We start from the raw sequence: 25000 nt of genomic DNA on the forward strand, positions 1-25000 counted from the left end.
TATGTATATATATATATATATAGAGAGAGAGAGAGAGTCAAAGAGGATCCAAGGCCCAACCGGGCACAGGCCCCCCAAATACAACTGGTCCTGGTCTTACTGGTCCTGGTCTTACTAGTCCTGGTTTTACTGGTTCTGGTCTCACTAGTTTTAGTCTTTGTGGCCCTGGTCTTACTGGTCCTGGTCTAACTGGTCCTGGTCTCCTTCCAGTGGGTCTTACTGGGTCCAAACTGGGCTGTGCTGAAGGTGGATGTGGGGCCTGTACTGTCATGTTGTCCAGACTAAAGGGGGACCAGCAAGTACTGTATCCTTTAACGGTCCTGTGACTTGGTGCTGTTCTCTCATTGGCTGTCAGTCTTTAACTCCTCCCTCATTGGCTGTCAGTCCTTAACTCCTCCCTCATTGGCTGTGACTCTTTAAGCCCTCCCCTCACTGACTGTCACTCTTTAACTCCTCCCCTCATTGGCTGTCAGTCCTTAACTCCTCCCTCATTGTCTGTGACTCTTTGACCCCACCCCTCACTGGCTGTCACTCTTTAACTCCTCCCCTCATTGGCTGTGACCCTTTAACTCCTCCTCTCATTGGCTGTCAGTCTTTAACTCCTCCTCTCATTGGCTGTCAGTCTTTAACTCCTCCCCTCATTGGCTGTCAGTCCTTAACTCCTCCCTCATTGGCTGTGACTCTTTAACCCCACCCCTCACTGGCTGTCACTCTTTAACTCCTCCCCTCATTGGCTGTCAGTCCTTAACTCCTCCCCTCATTGGCTGTGACCCTTTAACTCCTTCTCTCATTGGCTGTCAGTCTTTAACTCCTCCTCTCATTGGCTGTCAGTCTTTAACTCCTCCCCTCAGTCATTACTCTGTTAACGCCTGTCTGGCTCCTCTCTGCTCTCTTCATCTTGTCGCCGTGACGACGGTGGAAGGCATCGGCAGCGTGGCACAAACACTGCACCCAGTTCAGGTTCGACAACAACACACACATAAATATAAATATAAATATAACCCATTGTCTCCAGTTCAGGGTTTTTTTCTTCATCCTTTGAATGGATTGTTTGTTCATTCTTTTCTGTATTTTCTGTTCATTTGTCTTTATTTTGTTGACTGTTTTCTTCCTTGTTTATACCTGTTTTGTTTGGTTGTTTTGTTTGGTTGTTTTCTTCTGTCCTGGTCGTGTTTCTTCCGTTGAATGTGGTTCTGAGTCGTTTCTCTTCTTCTTCTTGCAGGAGCGAATAGCGAAGGCTCACGGTTCTCAGTGTGGGTTCTGTACTCCTGGGATCGTCATGTCCATGTACGCTCTGCTCCGAAACAAGGCCACGCCCACCATGGACGACCTGGATGACGCCTTCCAAGGTAGGTGCACCAAGGCTCACATCACCACCGCCTACGCCTACACCACCTACGCCTACATCACCACCGCCTACGCCTACACCGCCGCCTACGCCTACACCACCACCGCCTATGCCTACACCACCGCCTACGCCTACATCGCCACCGCCTACGCCTACATCACCACCTACGCCTACACCACCTACGCCTACATCCCCACCGCCTACGCCTACACCGCCACCTACGCCTACACCACCACCGCCTATGCCTACACCACCGCCTATGCCTACATCACCACCGCCTACGCCTACACCGCCACCTACGCCTACACCACCACCTACGCCTACACCACCTACGCCTACATCACCACCGCCTATGCCTACACCACCGTCTACACCTACATCACCACAACCTACGCCTACACCACCGCCTACGCCTACATCACCCCCGCCTACGCCTACACCACCGCCTACGCCTACATCACCACCGCCTACGCCTACACCACCGCCTACGCCTACATCACCACCGCCTATGCCTACACCACCGCCTACGCCTACATCACCACCACCTATGCCTACACCACCACCTACGCCTACATCACCACCGCCTACGCCTACATCACCACCGCCTACACCTACGCCTACATCACCACCGCCTATGCCTACATCACCACTGCCTACGTCTACACCACCGCCTACGCCTACATCACCACCGCCTACGCCTACATCACCACCGCCTACATCACCACCACTTACGCCTACACCACCGCCTACGCCTACACCACCTACGCCTACACCACCGCCTACATCACCACCGCCTACGCCTACATCACCACTGCCTACGCCTACACCACTGCCGCCTACGCCTACACCACCGCCTACGCCTACACCACCTACGCCTACGCCTACATCACCGCCGCCTACGCCTACACCGCCGCCTACGCCTACACCACCACCGCCTACGCCTACACCGCCACCTACGCCTACACCACCTACGCCTACATCACCACCGCCTACGCCTACACCGCCGCCTACGCCTACACCACCACCGCCTATGCCTACACCACCGCCTACGCCTACATCACCACCGCCTACGCCTACACCGCCACCTACGTCTACACCGCCACCTACGTCTACACCACCACCTACGTCTACACCACCTACGCCTACATCACCACCGCCTATGCCTACATCGCCACCGCCACCGCCTACGCCTACACCACCGCCTACGCCTACATCACCACCGCCTACGCCTACACCACCGCCTACGCCTACATCACCACCGCCTATGCCTACATCACCACCGCCTACGCCTACACCACCGCCTACGCCTACATCACCACTGCCTATGCCTACACCACCGCCTACGCCTACACCACCGCCTACGCCTACATCACCACTGCCTACGCCTACACCACTGCCGCCTACGCCTACACCACCGCCTACGCCTACACCGCCTATGCCTACATCACCACCACCTACGCCTACACCACCGCCGCCTACGCCTACACCACCGCCTACGCCTACACCACCTACGCCTACATCACCACCGCCTACGCCTACACCACCTACGCCTACATCACCACCGCCTACGCCTACATCACCACCGCCTACGTCTACACCACCGCCTACGCCTACATCACCACTGCCTACCCCTACACCACCGCCTATGCCTACACCACCTACACTTACATCACCACCGCCTACACCTATATCACCACCGCCTATGCCTACATCACCGCTGCCTACACCTACATCACCGCTGCCTATGCCTACACCACCACCTACGCCTACATCACCACCGCCTACGCTTACACCACCGCCTATGCCTACACCACTGCCTACGTCTACATCACCACTTCCTACGCCTACATCACCACTGCCTGCGCCTACACCACTGCCAACGCCTACATCACCACTGCCTACGCCTACACCACTGCCTACGCCTACATCACCACTGCCTACGCCTACACCACCGCCTATACCTACACCTACACCTCTGCCTCTGCCCACAGCTCACCCTAACCTGAACATGTGACTGGTTTCAGGAAACCTGTGTCGGTGCACTGGATACAGACCGATACTGGAGGGATACAGGACATTTACCAAGGTAGGAACACCGCGGAACACACAGGAAACATGTAGAACGCACAGGAAACCTGTAGAACACACATTAAAACATAGAAAACACTGAATAAACATGTTAAAAACATGTTAAAAACATGACAGTGCATTGACGGTTGTTTGTTGTTTGTTGCGTCAGGATGGAGGATGCTGTGGGGGCGGAGCTTCAGGGAACGGCTGCTGTCGGACCAATGGGACAGCAGACACTGAGGTAGGACCACGCCCTTGAATGTGTGGTTGGTTTACACATGATCATATGACCCATCAGGAGGCGGAGTCAAACTGGAGGAAACACATGGGTATGACCTCTTACCCCTGAACCTGACTCTGACCCCTGACCTCTGACCCTGACCCCTGACCCCAGACCCTGACCCCGACCCTGAACCCCTGACCCTGAACCCCTGAACCCCTGAACCCCTGAACCTGACCCTGACCCCAGACCCTGTCCCTGACCCCTGACCTTCAGATGTCCAATCTGAAACACTGACTGAAGGCTCCTTATGTTTCAGGAGGCCACGCCCCTATTCGATGCCAAAGACTTCGTGCCCTTTGACCCCACGCAGGAGGTCATTTTCCCTCCAGAACTGATGGTAAAGACCGACGCCCACTTATGATAAAGATGATGACCCTAATCCTGACCCTGACCCTAACCCTGACCCAGGGCAAACCCAGGCTGACTCTGCTGCTGTTCTTTCCTTCCAGACTCTGAGCAAAGGTCAGAGGTCACAGTCTCTGTGTTTCCATGGCGACCGGACAGTGTGGCTGCAGCCGAACAGTCTGGAAGAGTTACTGAGTCTGAAGTGGAAACACCCAGAAGCCAGAGTGGTGGTGGGCAACACCGAAGTGGGTAAGGAGGACTAACCCTGACCCCAGACCCTAACCCCAGACCCTAACCCTAACCTGAACCCATTCATCCATTCTCTTTCTCTTATCCGGGATCGGGTCACAGGGGTAACAGTCTAAGCAGGGATGCCCAGACTTCCCTCTCCTCAGACTCCTCCCTCTCCTCAGACTCCTCCTCCTGGTGGGACATGCCCGAAACACCTCCCCAGGGAGGAGTCCAGGAGGATCTGAACCTGATGTCTGATCCATCTCAGCTGGTTCCTCTGGATGTGGAGGAGCAGCGGTTCTACTCGGAGCTCCTCCCACATGACTGAGCTCCTCCCCCTATCTGTAAGGGTGGACCCTCCCACCTATCCCTAAGGGGGGTGGACCCACCCACCCTACGGAGGAAACTCATTTGGACCGCTTGTATCCTGGATCTGGTCCTTTTGGTCCTGGATCTGGTCCTTTGGGTCCTGACCCACAGCTCATGACCACAGGTGAGGGTCTGAATGTAGACTGAGGGTAAATCCAGAGCTTCTCCTTTGGGCTCAGCTCCTTCTGAACCACAACAGACCCATACAAGCACTGCAGACGCTGCACCCACCCACCTGTCAGTCTGAACCTCCACCCATCCACCTGTCAATCTGAACCTCCACCCATCCACCTGTCAGTCTGAACCTCCACCCACCCACCTGTCAGTCTGAACCTCCACCCATCCACCTGTCAGTCTGAACCTCCACCCACCCACGTGTCAGTCTAAACCTCCACCCACCCACCTGTCAGTCTGAACCTCCGTCCTTCCCTCACTGTGAACCAGACCCAGATACTGGAACTCCTCCACTGGGGTCAAAGACTCTCCACTGACTCGGAGAGGGCAGACCATCTTTATCTGGTCCAGAACCATGGGCTCGGATTTGGAGGTCCTGATCCTCATCCCAGTCCAAACCGCCCCAGATCACACTGAAGGTCCGGGTTCCTTGAGGCCAACAGGACAACGTCATCTGCAAAAAGCACAGATGAAATCTTGTGGTCCCCAAACTGGACCCCCTCTGGCCCAGACCGGACCCCCTCCGGCCCCAAACTGGACCCCCTTTGGCCCCTGGATGGACCTAGAAATTCTGTCCATAAACATACTGAACAGAACCGGTGCCAAAGGGCAGCCCTGCAGGAGTCCTACATGGACCTGGATCAGGTCTGACTGACTGTGAACCAGACTCCTGCTTCGGTCATACAAGGACCAGACTGCCCTGAGCAGAGGACCCTCGACCCCATACCCCTGAAGCACCCCAAACAGGATACCACGAGGGACACGGTCCAACGCCTTCCACAAAACACATGTGGACCGGTTGGGCGAACTCCCATGAACCCTCAAGCACCTGATGGACAGTGTAGACCTGGTACCGTGTTCCACGACCAGGATGAAAACCACATTGTTCCTCCTGGATTTGAGGTTGGAGTATGGGTCGGATCCTCCTCTCCAGTACCTGGAATAGACTTTCCTCCGGAGGCTGAGGAGTGGGACCCCCCTGTGGGTGGAGCACATCCTCCGGTCCCTCTTCTTAAAAAGGGGGACCACCACCCCAGTCTGCCAATCCAGAGGGACTGTCCCCGACTGCCACGCCATGTTACAGAGACGAGTCCACCAGGACAGTCCTGCACATCCAGACTGAAGGGACTCAGGGTGAACCTCATCCACCCCCGGTGCTCTGTCCAACCACCTGGGACCTGGACCAGTCCACCTCTGAGACCTGGACCAGTCCACCTCTGAGACCTCAGCCTCTGCTTCCTCCATGGAAGACGTGACAGTGGAATGGAGGAGCTCCTCCCAGTATTCCTTCCACCGTCCGACCACACCCCCAGTGGAGGTCAGCTCCTCCCACTTCCACTGTAAACAGTGTTGGTGGTGCACTGCTTCACCTCCTGAGGCATCGGACAGTTTGACAGAATTTCCTTGAGGCCGACCGATAGTCCTCCTCCATGGCCTCCCCAGACTCCATCCAGACCCCAGTTTTTGCCTCCACAACCGCTCGGGCTGCGGTACCCCTGTCCTGCCGGTACCCATCAGCTCCTCTGGAGTCCCACGAGCCAACAAGGCTCCATCAGACTCCTCCTTCAGGTTGACACCATCCCTTCCTTCCGGGGTCCACCACTGGGTTCGGGGATCGCCGCCACGACAGGCACCGCAGACCCTGAGACCACAGCTCCGAGCAGCCGCTTCGATAATGGAGGTGGAGGACATGGTCCACTGGGACTCAATGTCCCCAGCCTCCACCTGGATCTGGAGTCCTGGTGCCACGTGCACTTCTGGACCTCCCTGTGTTGGAACATGGTGTTTGTTCTGGATAAACTGTGACGAGCACAGAAGTCCAAGAACAGAACACCACTGGGGTTCAGATCGGGGGGGCCGTTCCTCCATCACCCCCCTCCAGGTCTCACTGTCGTTGCCCACGTGGGCATTGAAGTCCCCCAGGAGAACAATGGAGTCCCCAGTCGCAGCACCATCCAGCACCCCTCCCGGGGACTCCAAGAAGGCCTGGTACTCTGCACTGCTGTTGGGCCCGTAGGTCCAGACGACAGTGAGGCACCTGTCCCCGACCCGAAGGCGCAGGGACACCACCCTCTGGTTCACCGGGGTGAACTCCAACACATGACGGCTGAGCTGAGGGGCTATGACCACGCCCACACCAGCCCACCGCCTGTCACCAAGGGCAACACCAGAGAAGTGGAGAGTCCAGCCCCTCTGGAGGGGTTGAGTTCCACAGCCCCAGCTGTGTGCGGAGGTGAGTCCCACTAGATCTAGACGGTACATCTGAACCGCCCTCACAAGCTCTGGCCCCTCCCCCCCAGTGACGGGACATTCCATGTCCCTGGGGCCAGACTCTGTGTCCGGGGATCTGGTCGTCTAGCCCCCCTGCTGTCAACTGACACCCAGTCTACATGAACCCGGGCCCTACACCTCCTTCAGTGGGTGGTGAGTCAATCGGAGCATGGGCCCACATTGCTCCTTTGGGCTGGGCCCGGCCAGGCCCTGTGGGCAAAGGCCTGGCCACCAGGTGCTCGCTTACGAGGCCCAACCCCAGGTCTGGCTCCAGGGTGGGGCCCCAGCTGTGCTGTGCCAGGCAACATCACATTTTTTGGATGTTTCTTCTTCATAGGGGGTTTTGAACCCAAAAACCCCTAACCCAAACCCCCTAACCTAAGCCCTAACCCTATCCCAAACCCCTAACCCAAAAATCCCCTAACCCTACCTGTGTCGTTCCTCCTCCTCATTCCTTTCTTCTCTTTCAGGTATTGAAGTGAAGTTTAAGAACATGGTTTATCCAGTCATTCTTTCACCAGCGTTCATTCCTGAACTGAACACAATCAAGCACACAGAGCAAGGTCTGGACCCTGTTATTATCCTGTTATTACCCTGTCATTATCCTGTCATTACCCTGTCATTATCCTGTTATTACCCTGTCATTACCCTGTTATTTCCCTGTCATTACCCTGTTATTACCCTGTTATTATCCTGTCATTACCCTGTCATTACCAAGTTATTTCCCTGTCATTATCCTGTTATTACCCTGCTATTATCATCCTGTTATTACCCTGTCATTATCCTGTCATTACCCTGTCATTACCAAGTTATTTCCCTGTCATTATCCTGTTATTACCCTGTTATTATCCTGTTATTACCCTGTCATTATCCTGTTATTACCCTGTCATTACCCTGTCATTACCCTGTTATTATCCTGTTATTATCCTATTATCCTGTTATTACACTGTTATTATCCTGTTATTACCCTGTTATTACACTGTTATTACCCTGTTATTACCCTGTTATTACGCTGTTATTATCCTGTTATTACTCTGTTGTTCCATGTAAACATACCCTCTGATGGTCACCTGTGACAGGTGGAGGCGTTGCTTTAACCTGTACCAATGTGTGTTCAGGGATCATATTTGGTGCCTCCTGTTCTCTGTGTGTTCTGTGATCATATTTGGTGCCTCCTGTTCTCTGTGTGTTCAGTGATCATATTTGGTGCCTCCTGTTCTGTGTGTGTTCGGGGATCATATTTGGTGCCTCCTGTTCTCTGTGTGTTCTGTGATCATATTTGGTGCCTCCTGTTCTCTGTGTGTTCAGGGATCATATTTGGTGCCTCCTGTTCTCTGTGTTCAGGGATCATATTTGGTGCCTCCTGTTCTCTGTGTGTTCAGGGATCATATTTGGTGCCTCCTGTTCCCTCAGTCTCATGGAGGCGGAGCTTAGGCGGGCTGTGGACTCTCTTCCTCTTCATCAGACCCAGGTCTTCCTCGCAGTACTCGAACAGCTGCGATGGTTCGCAGGACGACAGATCCGCAACGTGGCGGTGAGTTCAGAAACAGAACAGAGTATGGGGTCAGGGTTAGGGTTAGGGTTAGCCCTGGGATTAGGGGTTTGGGTTAGGGTTAGCCCTGGGATTAGGGGTTTGGGTTAGGGTTAGGGTTAGCCCTGGGATTAGGGGTTTGGGTTAGGGTTAGGGTTAGCCCTGGGATTAAGGGTTTGGGTTAGGGTTAGCCCTGGGATTAGGGGTTTGGGTTAGGGTTAGGGTTAGCCCTGGGATTAGGGGTTTGGGTTAGGGTTAACCCTGGGATTAGGGGTTTGGGTTAGGGTTAGCCCTGGGATTAGGGGTTTGGGTTAGGGTTAGCCCTGGGATTAGGGGTTTGGGTTAGGGTTAGCCCTGGGATTAGGGGTTTGGGTTTGGGTTAGCCCTGGGATTAGGGGTTTGGGTTAGGGTTAGCCCTGGGATTAAGGGTTTGGGTTAGGGTTAGCCCTGGGATTAGGGGTTTGGGTTAGGGTTAGGGTTAGCCCTGGGATTAGGGGTTTGGGTTAGGGTTAACCCTGGGATTAGGGGTTTGGGTTAGGGTTAGCCCTGGGATTAGGGGTTTGGGTTTGGGTTAGGGTCAGGGTTAGCCCTGGGATTAGGGGTTTGGGTTAGGGTTAGCCCTGGGATTAGGGGTTTGGGTTTGGGTTAGTCCTGGGATTAGGGGTTTGCGTTAGGGTTAAGGTTAGCCCTGGGATTAAGGGTTTGGGTTTGGGTTAGCCCTGGGATTAGGGGTTTGGGTTAGGGTTAGGGTTAGCCCTGGGATTAGGGGTTTGGGTTTGGGTTAGGGTTAACCCTGGGATTAGGGGTTTGGGTTAGGGTTAGCCCTGGGATTAGGGGTTTGGGTTTGGGTTAGCCCTGGGATTAGGGGTTTGGGTTAGGGTTAGCCCTGGGATTAGGGGTTTGGGTTAACCCTGGGATTAGGGGTTTGAGTTAGGGTTAGGGTTAGCCCTAGGATTCGGGGTTTGGGTTTGAGTTAGGGTTAGGGTTAGTCCTGGACATCAGAACATGAAGGTACTGACTCAGACCTTTCTGATTTGTGTATGTTTGGTTGCCATGGTTACAGGCGGTGGGTGGAAACATCATGACTGCCAGTCCCATCTCAGACCTGAATCCAGTGTTTATGGCAGCAGGTGTCAAACTGACACTGATGGACAAAGGTACGAGCTAAGAGTTTAAACTGGATTACACTTTAACTGCGTCAGTGCTAACCTTCAGCTCTTATTGGTGTTAAATTCTTCAGATTACGATGGGAACTAAACTCTGATAAACGTATGAACGTACGCTCCGACACCTGTGTGTGTTTGAACTAATAATGCAAACATTGTCTGAGCAGGGGTGGAGTTCCTCACAGATCCATCCTGGTTCCACTGAGCTTGTCAGGGTTGGGGTTAGTTTTAGGGTTAGGGTTCAGGATGCTGGAGCCTGTCCTGGGTTAGGGTTCAGGATGCTGGAGCCTGTCCTGGGTTAGGGTTCAGGATGCTGGAGCCTGTCCTGGGTTAGGGTTCAGGATGCTGGAGCCTGTCTTAGGTTCCTTTGGGAGAAGGTCGGGTACCGGAGCACCTCGAAATGGACTATATGACCCCTGAACCTCCTGTTGCCATGGAGATGAGGCCTCAAACACTGTCTAAGATCTTCTGTTCTTGTCTGTTTTGTCACACACGCACACACACACACACACACACACGCACGCACGCACACACACACACATACACACACGCACGCACGCACGCACACACACACCTATACATGTTTTTGTGCCCGGTGAGGACCTCATTTCAGCGTTTTCTAGAACCTGCCGCGTGAGGACCTCACTTCAAATATGAATTAAAGGCATATTTTAACAGATAAAAATTTGATTTTAAGTCACAATTTTCGGGGAGACCTTGGTCTCCCTGAAATCACCTTAATTATCAAAATTTCACAGTTTTATTTTTGTCAGGTCTTCCCCCCCCGTGGGGACATTCCCATTATGTCATATCATAAACCACCAGCAGGTGTCACTGAACAAAGGATCAAAGTAAAAAGTAAAATAAATAAATAAATAAATAAAATAATAATAAAAACAGTAATAATAATAATAAGTTCAAATCCAATAAAATTAAAAAAGTATGCATGTACAGTTTATTACTTTTTATCTTAGAATTATGAGTTTTTACCTCCTAATTACAACTTTTTATCTCATAATTATTAAATTCATTCACTCATTCATTTTCTGAACCCACTTTATCCTCACTAGGGTCACGGGGGTCACTTGGAGCCTATCCCAACTACATATGGGTGAAGGCGGGTTCACCCTGGACAAGTCTCCAGTTCATCTCAGACTGAACATATAGAGACAAACAATCACTGTCACATTCACACCTATGGGGGATTTAGATGAACCCATTAACCTATCAGTGCATGTGTTTGGATGGTGGGAGGAAGCCGGAGTACCAGAGAGAACCCACGCAGACACGGGGAGAACATGCAAACTCCACACAGAAAGGACCCACCCCCTGTTGACTGGTGTTGGAATGGAACCCAGGACCTTCTGTCTGTGAGGCACCAGTGCTAACCACTGCACCACCGTGTCGCCCGTTATTAAATTCAATTCAATTCAAAAAACTTTATTTGTCTCCAAGAGGCAATTCAAGGCACACAGAGCAGCATTTCAAGCAAAGAACAAAGGATGAAAGTAAAAATAAAAATAAATAAATAAATAAATAAAATAGTAATAAGTTCAAATGCATTCATTCATTTTCTGAACCCACTTTATCCTCACTAGGGTCACGGGGGTCACTTGGAGCCTATCCCAACTACATATGGGTGAAGGCGGGTTCACCCTGGACCAGTCTCCAGTTCATCTCAGACTGAACATATAGAGACAAACAATCACTGTCACATTCACACCTATGGGGGATTTAGATTAACCAATTAACCTATCAGTGCATGTGTTTGGATGGTGGGAGGAGCCAGAGTACCAGAGAGAACCCACACAGACACGGGGAGAACATGCAAACTCCACACAGAAAGGTCCCACCGCACATCGACTGGTGTTGGAATGGAACCCAGGACCTTCTGTCTGTGAGGCACCAGTGCTAACCACTGCACCACCGTGTCGCCCTACCTTTCATTTTCTTCCTCCTCCCAGTCTCAGTAACACCTGAGCTGTCACACAGAACCAGACTTTTGGAGTCCCCACCCTGACTATGCCCCTCCCCCATCCCACTGTGTTTTTCAGCAAGAGGGACCTAACTGTGTGGAAGCCCATTTCTGCCAGTGAAGAAAAGTGAAAAAACAAAACAAAACTGTGAGATACAAATTCATAATTATGAGATAAAAAGTCATATACTGTACATGCATACTGGGGTTTTTTTTAAATTGCATTTGAACTTTTTTTTTTTTCTTCACTGGCAGAAATGGGCTTCCACACAGTTAGGTCCCTCTTGCTGAAAAACACAGTGGGATGGGGGAGGGGCATAGTCGGGGTGGGGACTCCAAAAGTCTGGTTCTGTGTGACAGCTCAGGTGTTACTGAGACTGGGAGGAGGAAGAAAATGAAAGGTAGCTGTCAGCTGAAATGTCCCTGGTTCGTGTCCCGGTTAGGGCACCTGGGATCTTTCTGCGTAGAGTTTGCATGTTCTCCTGTGCAGCGTGGGTTCTCACTGGTTTCTCCAGCTTCCTCCCACAGTCCAAAAACATGCTGAGGTTACCTGATTACTGTAAATTGTCTGTAAGTGTGAATGAGAGTGTGCTTGGTTGTATGTCTGTATGTGTGGCCCTGTGATGGACCCTGCCTTTGCCCCAGTCGGCTGGGATAGGCTCCAGCACCCCCCCGCGACCCTGAAAAGGATTAAGCCATATAGATAATGGATGGATGAACTCTATTCTCAATATTAACAATTTCTTCATTTGTACCATTTATATTTTGTTTTTTTTTTGTTTTACAACAGTGAAAGAAAAGAGTATATGTCTTATTTGTGGGGCGACCATGGCCATCACCAAGGCTGGGAGGAAAAATGAAAGACAGGCAGGTAAATTTGGTTGGCCTATGCCCTAAATGACAGAGAAACTTTAGATTCCATCAACAGAGGTCAATATGTCTCTGAAGCAAACAGGACACTCATTCCCGTCATGATGCTAATGGACAAGAACAGCACAAATAGTGTGAGAAGGAGATGCTGGATTAAAGGCCAAGAAGACTATTGATCTAGCATTAAGAAGTACTGGAAGGGTAGCTGTGGGACAATGATCAGCTGAAATATGGCTACTGCCGTTACAGTTGTAGATAAAAGCATGTGCTTGCATTATGTCTTTATTTACTACCACCACACCAGGAAGAGCAAGAGGCAACAGTGGCTCCACTTTTTAGAATCACTGATGAAAGTGTTGGTGCTGGTGGTCCTGTTAGCAGAGCAGCTACACGAGTCAGCATGTGAAGAAGCAGAAATGCTAACACATCCAAATGATCATCTCTGAAATAAAGTGCTAGCATAGGTAATCCTGTTAGCAGAGCAGTTAAGCCACAAAATAATACAGCATCCAAATGAGGTGGACCAGGACTTCCTGAAAGCAGCAGGGCAAAGGCAGAATGCATGGGTAGTTTTGGACCAGGCCACATCAGTTACTTGAGGCCTCAATATATAATTTTAAAAATTTACAAAAAATACTCTTTAATGTCAAGGTGAAATGTCTGTAACATGCTTTGGTCAAAATCCTCTGGAGCAGCCCCGCCCCCATCTGCCCGTCTGAACCCCACTGTTCAACATCCTCTGTTTTGGAGCCTGCTCCTGTCAGACCCATCCACTGCTCCCCTCTTCCATCTCTGAACTCACTCAACAGAAGGCCAGTGTGTCTGGTGCTTGTGACAAAACCTGTACACCTTCACAGTGATAGATCTAAGTCTGTAGGTGAAAATACTGAGAGGGGACACGGTAAAATCCTCATGGAGCCACTTGAGATGTCACAGATGGACCCAGAATCTAAACAGCTTGTTGAATCATATGATGTTTGACTGAGGCAGCTCACAAAAAACTCAATGGGATGTCTTATTTCAAGGTTTGTGGACTGATAACACACCAGAGACCTATATTTAAGTGTACAAGCACTGAAAAAGGGACATTTTCATAATAGGCCCCCTTTGCATCCATCATTAAGACATAGAAGGAATATGGCACATGCTTACATCTACCTAGAGTCGGCTGTCCTCATATCCTGAGTGACCATGCAAGAAGGAGACTAGTGAGGGAGGCCACCAGTGGATACCCTGAGTTAAACGCTTTAGGAACTGTGGTGGGACAGACTGTGCATACAACACCTGTTATCTGTTCCATGTTGAACAGGTTGGTGTGCACAAAACTACAGAATTCTGAAGTTTGAAGTGCATTAAAAGCCCTCAAGCTCTTATAAATATAATGATAATATTAATTTATAAAGATTAATATAAATGGTACAAATGAAGAAATTGTTAATATTGAGAATAGAGTTCATCCATCCATTATCTATATGGCTTAATCCTTTTCAGAGTCGCAGGGGGGTGCTGGAGCCTATCCCAGCCGACTGGGGCAAAGGCAGGGTCCATCACAGGGCCACACATACAGACATACAACCAAGCACACTCTCATTCACACTTACGGACAATTTACAGTAATCAGGTAACCTCAGCATGTTTTTGGACTGTGGGAGGAAGCTGGAGAAACCAGTGAGAACCCACGCTGCACAGGAGAACATGCAAACTCCACGCAGAAAGATCCCAGGTGCCCTAACCGGGACACGAACCAGGGATCTTCTAGATGTGAGACAATGCTGCTAACCACCGAGCCACCGTGCAGCCCAGAATAGAGTTCAGTTCATTCATTTAGTTTATCTGGTCATTTATTTGAACCTGGTACAATGACATTTCAGCTGACAGCTACCTTTCATTTTCTTCCTCCTCCCAGTCTCAGTAACACCTGAGCTGTCACACAGAACCAGACTTCTGGAGTCCCCACCCCGACTATGCCCCGACTGTTGTGTCACACAGAACCAGACTTTTGGAGTCCCCACCCCGACTATGCCCCTCCCCCATCCCACTGTGTTTTTCAGCAAGAGGGACCTAACTGTGTGGAAGCCCATTTCTGCCAGTGAAGAAAAGTGAAAAAACAAAACAAAACTGTGAGATACAAATTCATAATTATGAGATAAAAAGTTGTATTTATGAGATAAAAAGTCATATACTGTACATGCATACTGGGTTTTTTTTTAAATTGCATTTGAACTTTTTTTTTTTTTCACTGGCAGAAATGGGCTTCCACACAGTTAGGTCCCTCTTGCTGAAAAACACAGTGGGATGGGGGAGGGGCATAGTCGGGGTGGGGACTCCAAAAGTCTGGTTCTGTGTGACAGCTCAGGTGTTACTGAGACTGGGAGGAGGAAGAAAATGAAAGGTAGCTGTCAGCTGAAATGTCATTGTACCAGGTTCAAATAAATGACCAGATAAACTAAATGAATGAACTGAACTCTATTCTGGGCTGCACGGTGGCTCGGTGGTTAGCAGCATTGCCTCACATCTAGAAGACCCCTGGTTCACGTCCCGGTTAGGGCACCTGGGATCTTTCTGCGTGGAGTTTGCATGTTCTCCTGTGCAGCGTGGGTTCTCACTGGTTTCTCCAGCTTCCTCCCACAGTCCAAAAACATGCTGAGGTTACCTGATTACTGTAAATTGTCCGTAAGTGTTCATAATTATGAGATAAAAAAGTTGTAATTATGAGATAAAAAGTCATATACTGTACATGCATACTTGTTTTTTTATTTTATTGCATTTGAACGTATTATTATTTTATTTTATTTTATTTATTTTTACTTTTTATTTTCATCCTTTGTTCTTTGCTTGAAATGCAAATTTTTGAATTGAATTGAACTGAAGTTAATAATGGGTGACACGGTGGTGCAGTGGTTAGCACTGGTGCCTCACAGGCAGAAGGTCCTGGGTTCGATTCCAACAAAAAAACTCTTCCTCCCACTCCTCATGAAAACAGTATTTTTTCTGCCATAGTTCTTCTAGCTCCCAAGTCCCAGTCATTACTGTACCCACTTGTTAGCTTACAGCACAATACTGAACTTTGAATTCAATACAGTCGTTAGGCAGAGCTCAGTGGTGACTCGTTCTATTTTTACAACATGCCCTGTGGGCGACTCATGTGGTCCGTACCGGCAAACAGGTGCTGGTGGGCACCGTGATGGCTACCTCTGTATTAGATTATATTGTAGGGTGTTGGTGGATAGGTAGGCAGAGTTTGAATTCTTCTTGTTATCAAAAACATTGTTCTGAAGCTCAGTTCTGAGGCTGTTCTGTACGCAGCAAAGTAACTGGAAGCAACAAATATAACAATTCTGGATCAGCAAACATTAACTTTGGGCAAAAATACCACTTTAGGTCGTGGATAATGTGATTGTCCAAACAGATACAGACACAGATACAGATAACACTATACTCGCTCATCCCTACTTGTTGTGGCTTCAGTTGAATGGAAGACCTAAAGATAGACTCAGGCACAGCATTTAACATCTAAGGTGAGTTTAATGAGGGAAAAAGTTAGCAGGATCATGGTAGGGAGAGGGATTTGATGATGGCAGAGGCAAGAAGGCAGACAGATGAGTGTTGTGGAGCAGGGGTAATGGAGGAGGGTTGTAAAAGGGCAGGTTTAAAGTGAAGGGTGGCAGGGGGGTGGAGCCAGCAGACACAGGAAGCCTGAGAACCATGGAAAAGGCAAGTTAGGCAAATACCAAAGGTAGCATGAATAATTAGACCATAACTAATACAATACTACAACTACTACCACTCTTAGAATTCCACAAACATGGACACTGAATGTGGTTGTGTTTGCCCACTGTTGGAATTCATCAGATATTAAGTTATAGCTATTGACCTACTGACTTAAACAGCAATCTACCACAACTCTGTCTACAACCAAATATTTGAACTCAAATACCATAAAACAAAACAAAGATCTGAGTTTAACACTTTTCTAATATTAAACATTTCATAAAGGTGATTCATGGGTTGAAAAAATATGTCAATACATGTGATAGGACATTTAATCTGTAAATTTTCTTTTTTATTTTATTTTATTTTATTTAAATAATGAAATTAATGTTATTAAAATTCTAATTAACAAATAGAATTTGGAGGTTGAAAAAATGTTTTTAAATGTTATTTTTAGTTTATTATTATTAATATTATTATTATTATTATTATTATTATTATTATTATTATTATTGTTATTATTATTACGATTATTATTATCATTATTATTATTATTTATATTATTATTATTATTATTATTATTATTATTATTATTATTATTTTTATTATGATCATTATTATCATTATTATTATTTATATTATTATTATTATTATTATTATTATTATTATTATTATTATTATCATCATCATCATCATTATTATTATTATTATTATTATCATTATGATTATTATTATCATTATTATTATTATTTCTATTATTATTATTATTATTATTATTATTATTATTATTATTATTATTATTATCATTATCATCATTATTATTATTATTATAGATTTAATAATTAAATCCTGTGTATCTTTGGTCAAAAAGCAAAAAGTTTAAAATCTATTCCCAAACTGCAGTACTATTTTTGACCTGTAGGGTCGTGAATCGCTAGTGAGTGAACAAACAGTGACACACACAACCGGAACACCTGACCTGGTGGGGACTGCAGTACTCTGTGTGACCACCATGGGCGCATAGTTATACACACACACAGATTTTTTCATGTGAATAGGCCCCATGAGGACTTTTGAGAAAACTACACCAGCCATGTTTAAATGTAGTTTTAAAGCCTCTAGTGGTGATTTGCCCGTGGGGACCTCATTTTTGGTCCCCACGGGGACACGAGTCCCCACCGGTCCATGTGCAGTCAGGTCAAAGTCCCCACCGGGTAGCAAAAACAAGAACACACACACACACAGACACACCCCTTTTGTGAATATGGATCTCTGTGATTGGCTGTTTGCTGCTGAAGTGTCTCCTGGGACTTGCAGTCTAACAGAGATGGTCTTCTTTCAGATGGGAGTCGCCTGGTTCAGATGGACAGCAGGTTTTTCACTGGGTACAGGAGGACGGCTCTGCGACCACAGGAGGTCCTGGTGTCACTGGAGATCCCCTACAGCAAGAAGGTAAGACAAGCGTCACCGTGGAAACCCTAACCCTAACCCCAACCCTAACCCTGACCCCCCACCAGCCCCAGACCACTAAGTGTTCTGTGTTTGGGTTGTCGTCTGCAGACCCAGTTCATGTCGGCCTTTAAACAGTCACCACGGCGTGAAGATGACATCAGCATCGTCACGGCGGCGATGAGCGTCACCTTCAGTCCTGACACCAGTTTAGTGGAGGAACTGAAACTGAGTTATGGAGGAATGGCACCGACAACCGTCCTGGCAGAGAGGACCGCAAAGGAACTGATAGGACGGTAAGGGACTGGGACTGAAGGTAAGGGACTGAGACTGAAGGTAAGGGACTGGGACTGAAGGTAAGGGACTGAGACTGAAGGTAAGGGACTGGGACTGAAGGTAAGGGACTGAGACTGAAGGTAAGGGACTGAGACTGAAGGTAAGGGACTGGGACTGAAGGTAAGGGACTGGGACTGAAGGTAAGGGACTGAGACTGAAGGTAAGGGACTGGGACTGAAGGTAAGGGACTGAGACTGAAGGTAAGGGACTGGGACTGAAGGTAAGGGACTGAGACTGAAGGTAAGGGACTGGGACTGAAGGTAAGGGACTGAAACTGAAGGTAAGGGACTGGGACTGAAGGTAAGGGACTGAGACTGAAGGTAAGGGACTGGGACTGAAGGTAAGGGACTGAGACTGAAGGTAAGGGACTGAGACTGAAGGTAAGGGACTGGGACAGAAGATAAGGGACTGGGACTGAGACTGAAGGTAAGGGACTGGGACTGAAGGTAAGGGACTGAGACTGAAGGTAAGGGACTGGGACTGAAGGTAAGGGACTGAGACTGAAGGTAAGGGACTGGGACAGAAGATAAGGGACTGGGACTGAGACTGAAGGTAAGGGACTGGGACTGAAGGTAAGGGACTGGGACAGAAGGAAAGGGACTGGGACTGAAGGTAAGGGACTGGGACTGAAGATAAGGGACTGGGACTGAAGGTTTGGGACTGGGACTGAAGGTAAGGGACTGGGACAGAAGGTATGGGACTGGGACTGAAGGTAAGGGGCTGGGACTGAAGATAAGGGACTGAGACTGAAGGTAAGGGACTGAGACTGAAGGTAAGGGACTGGGACTGAAGGTAAGGGACTGAGACTGAAGGTAAGGGACTGGGACAGAAGGTAAGGGACTGGGACTGAAGGTAAGGGACTGAGACTGAAGGTAAGGGACTGGGACTGAAGGTAAGGGACTGAGACTGAAGGTAAGGGACTGAGACTGAAGGTAAGGGACTGAGACTGAAGGTAAGGGACTGGGACTGAAGGTAAGGGACTGAGACTGAAGGTAAGGGACTGGGACAGAAGATAAGGGACTGGGACTGAGACTGAAGGTAAGGGACTGGGACTGAAGGTAAGGGACTGAGACTGAAGGTAAGGGACTGAGACTGAAGGTAAGGGACTGGGACTGAAGGTAAGGGACTGAGACTGAAGGTAAGGGACTGGGACAGAAGATAAGGGACTGGGACTGAGACTGAAGGTAAGGGACTGGGACTGAAGGTAAGGGACTGGGACTGAAGATAAGGGACTGGGACTGAAGGAAAGGGACTGGGACTGAAGGTAAGGGACTGGGACAGAAGGAAAGGGACTGGGACTGAAGGTAAGGGACTGGGACTGAAGATAAGGGACTGGGACAGAAGGAAAGGGACTGGGACTGAAGGTAAGGGACTGGGACTGAAGGTAAGGGACTGGGACAGAAGGAAAGGGACTGGGACTGAAGGTAAGGGACTGGGACTGAAGATAAGGGACTGGGACTGAAGGTTTGGGACTGGGACTGAAGGTAAGGGACTGGGACTGAAGGTAAGGGACTGAGACTGAAGGTAAGGGACTGGGACTGAAGGTAAGGGACTGAGACTGAAGGTAAGGGACTGGGACTGAAGGTAAGGGACTGGGACTGAAGGTAAGGGACTGAGACTGAAGGTAAGGGACTGAGACTGAAGGTAAGGGACTGGGACAGAAGATAAGGGACTGGGACTGAGACTGAAGGTAAGGGACTGAGACTGAAGGTAAGGGACTGAGACTGAAGGTAAGGGACTGGGACTGAAGGTAAGGGACTGAGACTGAAGGTAAGGGACTGGGACAGAAGATAAGGGACTGGGACTGAGACTGAAGGTAAGGGACTGGGACTGAAGGTAAGGGACTGGGACAGAAGGTAAGGGACTGAGACTGAAGGTAAGGGACTGGGACTGAAGGTAAGGGACTGGGACAGAAGGAAAGGGACTGGGACTGAAGGTAAGGGACTGGGACTGAAGATAAGGGAATGGGACTGAAGGTTTGGGACTGGGACTGAAGGTAAGGGACTGGGACAGAAGGTATGGGACTGGGACTGAAGGTAAGGGGCTGGGACTGAAGATAAGGGACTGAGACTGAAGGTAAGGGACTGAGACTGAAGGTAAGGGACTGGGACTGAAGGTAAGGGACTGGGACTGAAGGTAAGGGACTGGGACTGAAGGTAAGGGACTGAGACTGAAGGTAAGGGACTGGGACTGAAGGTAAGGGACTGGGACTGAAGGTAAGGGACTGAGACTGAAGGTAAGGGACTGGGACTGAGACTGAAGGTAAGGGACTGGGACTGAAGGTAAGGGACTGAGACTGAAGGTAAGGGACTGAGACTGAAGGTAAGGGACTGGGACAGAAGGTAAGGGACTGAAACTGAAGGTAAGGGACTGGGACAGAAGGTAAGGGACTGGGACTGAAGGTAAGGGGCTGGGACTGAAGATAAGGGACTGGGACAGAAGGTAAGGAACTGGGACTGAAGGTAAGGGACTGGGACTGAAGATAAGGGACTGGGACTGAAGGTAAGGGACTGGGACAGAAGGTAAGGGACTGGGACTGAAGGTAAGGGACTGGGACTGAAGATAAGGGACTGGGACAGAAGGTATGGGACTGGGACTGAAGGTAAGGGACTGGGACTGAAGATAAGGGACTGGGACTGAGACTGAAGGTAAGGGACTGGGACTGAAGGTAAGGGACTGGGACAGAAGGTAAGGGACTGAGACTGAAGGTAAGGGACTGGGACAGAAGGTAAGGGACTGGGACTGAGACTGAAGGTAAGGGACTGGGACTGAAGGTAAGGGACTGGGACAGAAGGTAAGGGACTGAAACTGAAGGTAAGGGACTGGGACTGAAGGTAAGGGACTGGGACAGAAGGTAAGGGACTGAGACTGAAGGTAAGGGACTGGGACAGAAGGTAAGGGACTGGGACTGAGACTGAAGGTAAGGGACTGGGACTGAAGGTAAGGGACTGGGACAGAAGGTAAGGGACTGAAACTGAAGGTAAGGGACTGGGACTGAAGGTAAGGGACTGGGACAGAAGGTAAGGGACTGGGACTGAAGGTAAGGGGCTGGGACTGAAGATAAGGGACTGGGACAGAAGGTAAGGAACTGGGACTGAAGGTAAGGGACTGGGACTGAAGATAAGGGACTGGGACTGAAGGTAAGGGACTGGGACTGAAGATAAGGGACTGGGACAGAAGGTAAGGGACTGGGACTGAAGGTAAGGGACTGGGACTGAAAGTAAGGGACTGGGACTGAAGATAAGGGACTGGGACTGAGACTGAAGGTAAGGGACTGGGACTGAAGTTATGGGACTGGGACTGAAGGTAAGGGACTGGGACTGAAGGTAAGGAACTGGGACAGAAGGTAAGGGACTGGGATTGAAGGTAAGGGACTGGGACTGAAGGTAAGGAACTGGGACTGAAGATAAGGGACTGGGACTGAAGGTAAGGAACTGGGACAGAAGGTAAGGGACTGGGACTGAAGGTAAGGGACTGGGACTGAAGTTATGGGACTGAAGGTATGGGACTGGGACTGAAGGTAAGAAACTTGGACTGAAGGTAAGGGACTGGGACTGAAGGTATGGGACTGGGACTGAAGATAAGGGACTGGGACTGAAGGTAAGGAACTGGGACAGAAGGTAAGGGACTGGGACTGAAGATAAGGGACTGGGACTGAAGGTAAGGAACTGGGACAGAAGGTAAGGGACTGGGACTGAAGGTAAGGGACTGGGACTGAAGTTATGGGACTGAAGGTATGGGACTGGGACTGAAGGTAAGAAACTTGGACTGAAGGTAAGGGACTGGGACTGAAGGTATGGGACTGGGACTGAAGTTATGGGACTGGGACTGAAGGTAAGGGACTGGGACTGAAGGTAAGGGACTGGGACTGAAGTTATGGGACTGGGACTGAAGGTAAGGGACTGGGACTGAAGGTATGGGACTGGGACTGAAGTTATGGGACTGGGACTGAAGGTAAGGAACTGGGACTGAAGGTAAGGGACGGGGCCTGAAGGTAAGGGACTGGGACTGAAGTTATGGGACTGGGACTGAAGGTAAGGAACTGGGACTGAAGTTATGGGACTGGGACTGAAGGTAAGGGACTGGGACTGAAGGTAAGGTACTGGGACTGAAGGTATGGGACTGGGACTAAAGGTAAGGGACTGTGACTGAAAATAAGGGACTGGGACTGAAGGTATGGGACTGGGACTGAAGGTAAGGGACTGGGACTGAGACTGAAGGTAAGGGACTGGGACTGAAGGTAAGGGACTGGGACTGAAGATAAGGGACTGGGACTGAAGGTAAGGAACTGGGACAGAAGGTAAGGGACTGGGACTGAAGGTAAGGGACTGGGACTGAAGTTATGGGACTGAAGGTATGGGACTGGGACTGAAGGTAAGAAACTGGGACTGAAGGTAAGGGACTCGGACTGAAGGTATGGGACTGGGACTGAAGTTATGGGACTGGGACTGAAGGTAAGGGACTGGGACTGAAGTTATGGGACTGGGACTGAAGGTAAGGGACTGGGACGGAAGGTAAGGGACTGGGACTGAAGATAAGGAACTGGGACTGAAGGTAAGGGACGGGGCCTGAAGGTAAGGGACTGGGACTGAAGTTATGGGACTGGGACTGAAGGTAAGGGACTGGGACTGAAGGTAAGGTACTGGGACTGAAGGTATGGGACTGGGACTAAAGGTAAGGGACTGTGACTGAAAATAAGGGACTGGGACTGAAGGTATGGGACTGGGACTGAAGGTAAGGGACTGGGACTGAAGGTAAGGAACTGGGACTGAAGGTATGGGACTGGGACTGAAGGTAAGGGACTGGGACTGAAGTTATGGGACTGGGACTGAAGGTAAGGGACACCACCACAGGTGGACCCCTTTTGTACTGTATCACTGATGCTTAACCCTAACCCTTATGTTCTGATGTCGTCAAGGCCGTGGGGGGAGGAGCTTCTGCAGGCGGCCTGTTCCTCATTGGCTGAGGAGATGACCCTCGACCCCTCTGCGCCCGGTGGCATGGTGACGTACCGACGAACTTTGACCCTCAGCCTCTTCTACAAGTTCTACCTGACTGTTCTGCTGAAGCTCCGAGACCAGGTCTGGGTCTAACCCTAACCCAGGTCTAACCCTAACTCTAGCCCAGGTCCAGGTCTAACCCTAAACCTGACCCAGGTCTAACCCTAACCCAGGTCCAGGTCTAACCCTAACCCTAGCCCAGGTCCAGGTCTAACCCTAACCCTAACCCTAGCCCAGGTCCAGGTCTAACCCTAAACCTAACCCAGGTCTAACCCTAACCCTAGCCCAGGTCCAGGTCTAACCCAAACCCTAGCCCAGGTCCAGGTCTAACCCTAATCCAGGTTCTTAACCACTGACCCATCAACAGGTTCTTAACCAGTCCAGTTCTGGTTGGTGGTTCCACATGTTCATGCTGTGTGGGTTTCAGGGTCTGGATGTGGAAGAGGTGCGGTCCGACTGTCTGAGCGCCACACAGATCTACCATCAGGAGACCCCGTCCAGCGTTCAGGTCTATCAGGTACACAAAACAAACGCTCCCCTGATCTTACACCAAACAAACACAGGAGGAACTGAAACCTAGAACCAGTGCAAACCACCAAAGGACCATAGGAGTCCAGTACCAGGTCCTAGTACTTGGAGCCCAGCACCAGGTCCCAGTACAGGAGTCCAGTACCAGGTCCTAGTACTGGAGCCCAGCACCAGGTCCCAGTACAGGAGTCCAGTACCAGGTCCCAGTACAGGAGTCCAGTACCAGGTCCTAGTACTGGAGCCCAGCACCAGGTCCCAGTACAGGAGTCCAGTACCAGGTCTCAGTACTGGAGTCCAGTACCAGGTCCCAGTACAGGATCCCAGTCCCCCCCTTCATCTTCAAACAGGGACACTGACCCCTGGTCCTAGTCCTCATGTCTACCTCTGTCCATCCTGTAGGAGGTGCCACAGGGTCAACACCTAGACGACGTAGTGGGCCGTCCCATCATGCACCTGTCAGCGCTGAAACAGGCGACTGGGGAGGCGGTCTACTGCGACGACATCCCACTGTACGAAAATGAACTGTACCTGGCACTGGTCACCAGCACCAAAGCCCATGCCCACATCCTGTAAGAACACCTGTCCAACACCTGTCTGTCCAACACCTGTCTGTCCAACACCTGTGTCCAACACCTGTCTGTCCAACACCTGTCTGTCCAACACCTGTGTCCAACACCTGTAACACCTGTCCAACACCTGTAACACCTGTCCAACACCTGTCCAACACCTGTAACACCTGTCCAACACCTGTCCAACATCTGTAACACCTGTCCAACATCTGTAACACCTGTCCAACACCTGTAACACCTGTCCAACACCTGTCCAACATCTGTAACACCTGTCCAACATCTGTAACACCTGTCCAACACCTGTCTGTCCAACACCTGTCCAACACCTGTCTGTCCAACACCTGTGTCCAACACCTGTCTGTCCATCACCTGTCCAACACCTGTCTGTCCAACACCTGCCTGTCCAACACCTGTCTGTCCAACACCTGCCTGTCCAACACCTGTCTGTCCAACACCTGTCCGATACCTGTCTGTCCAACACCTGTGTCCAACACCTGTCTGTCCATCACCTGTCCAACACCTGTCTGTCCAACACCTGCCTGTCCAACACCTGTCTGTCCCACACCTGTCCAACAACTGTCTGTCCAACACTTGTGTCCAACACCTGTCTGTCCAACACCTGTGTCCAACACCTGTCTGTCCAACACCTGTCTGTCCAACACCTGTGTCCAACACCTGTCTGTCCAACACCTGTCCGATACCTGTCTGTCCAACACCTGTGTCCAACACCTGTCTGTCCATCACCTGTCCAACACCTGTCTGTCCAACACCTGC

At 50.0% G+C, this 25000-nt stretch overlaps 1 protein-coding gene across 1 annotated transcript in view; it reads left to right on the top strand.

Moving 5' to 3' along the window:
- Positions 1 to 25000, top strand: part of xdh (xanthine dehydrogenase) — a 39709-nt gene that overhangs the window by 4886 nt on the left and 9823 nt on the right. Inside the window, exons 3-17 of the mRNA XM_030130406.1 lie at positions 211 to 304; positions 852 to 960; positions 1223 to 1349; positions 3373 to 3434; positions 3588 to 3659; positions 3958 to 4038; positions 4151 to 4295; positions 7562 to 7654; positions 8474 to 8625; positions 9686 to 9779; positions 17687 to 17796; positions 17905 to 18089; positions 23048 to 23210; positions 23557 to 23646; positions 24057 to 24226. Coding sequence (XP_029986266.1) covers positions 211 to 304; positions 852 to 960; positions 1223 to 1349; positions 3373 to 3434; positions 3588 to 3659; positions 3958 to 4038; positions 4151 to 4295; positions 7562 to 7654; positions 8474 to 8625; positions 9686 to 9779; positions 17687 to 17796; positions 17905 to 18089; positions 23048 to 23210; positions 23557 to 23646; positions 24057 to 24226 — 1747 coding nt within the window. The remainder of the gene's footprint in view (positions 1 to 210; positions 305 to 851; positions 961 to 1222; positions 1350 to 3372; positions 3435 to 3587; positions 3660 to 3957; positions 4039 to 4150; positions 4296 to 7561; positions 7655 to 8473; positions 8626 to 9685; positions 9780 to 17686; positions 17797 to 17904; positions 18090 to 23047; positions 23211 to 23556; positions 23647 to 24056; positions 24227 to 25000) is intronic.

Source organism: Sphaeramia orbicularis, unplaced genomic scaffold (assembly GCF_902148855.1).
Source record: "Sphaeramia orbicularis unplaced genomic scaffold, fSphaOr1.1, whole genome shotgun sequence".
In the NCBI taxonomy this organism is placed as follows: domain Eukaryota; kingdom Metazoa; phylum Chordata; class Actinopteri; order Kurtiformes; family Apogonidae; genus Sphaeramia; species Sphaeramia orbicularis.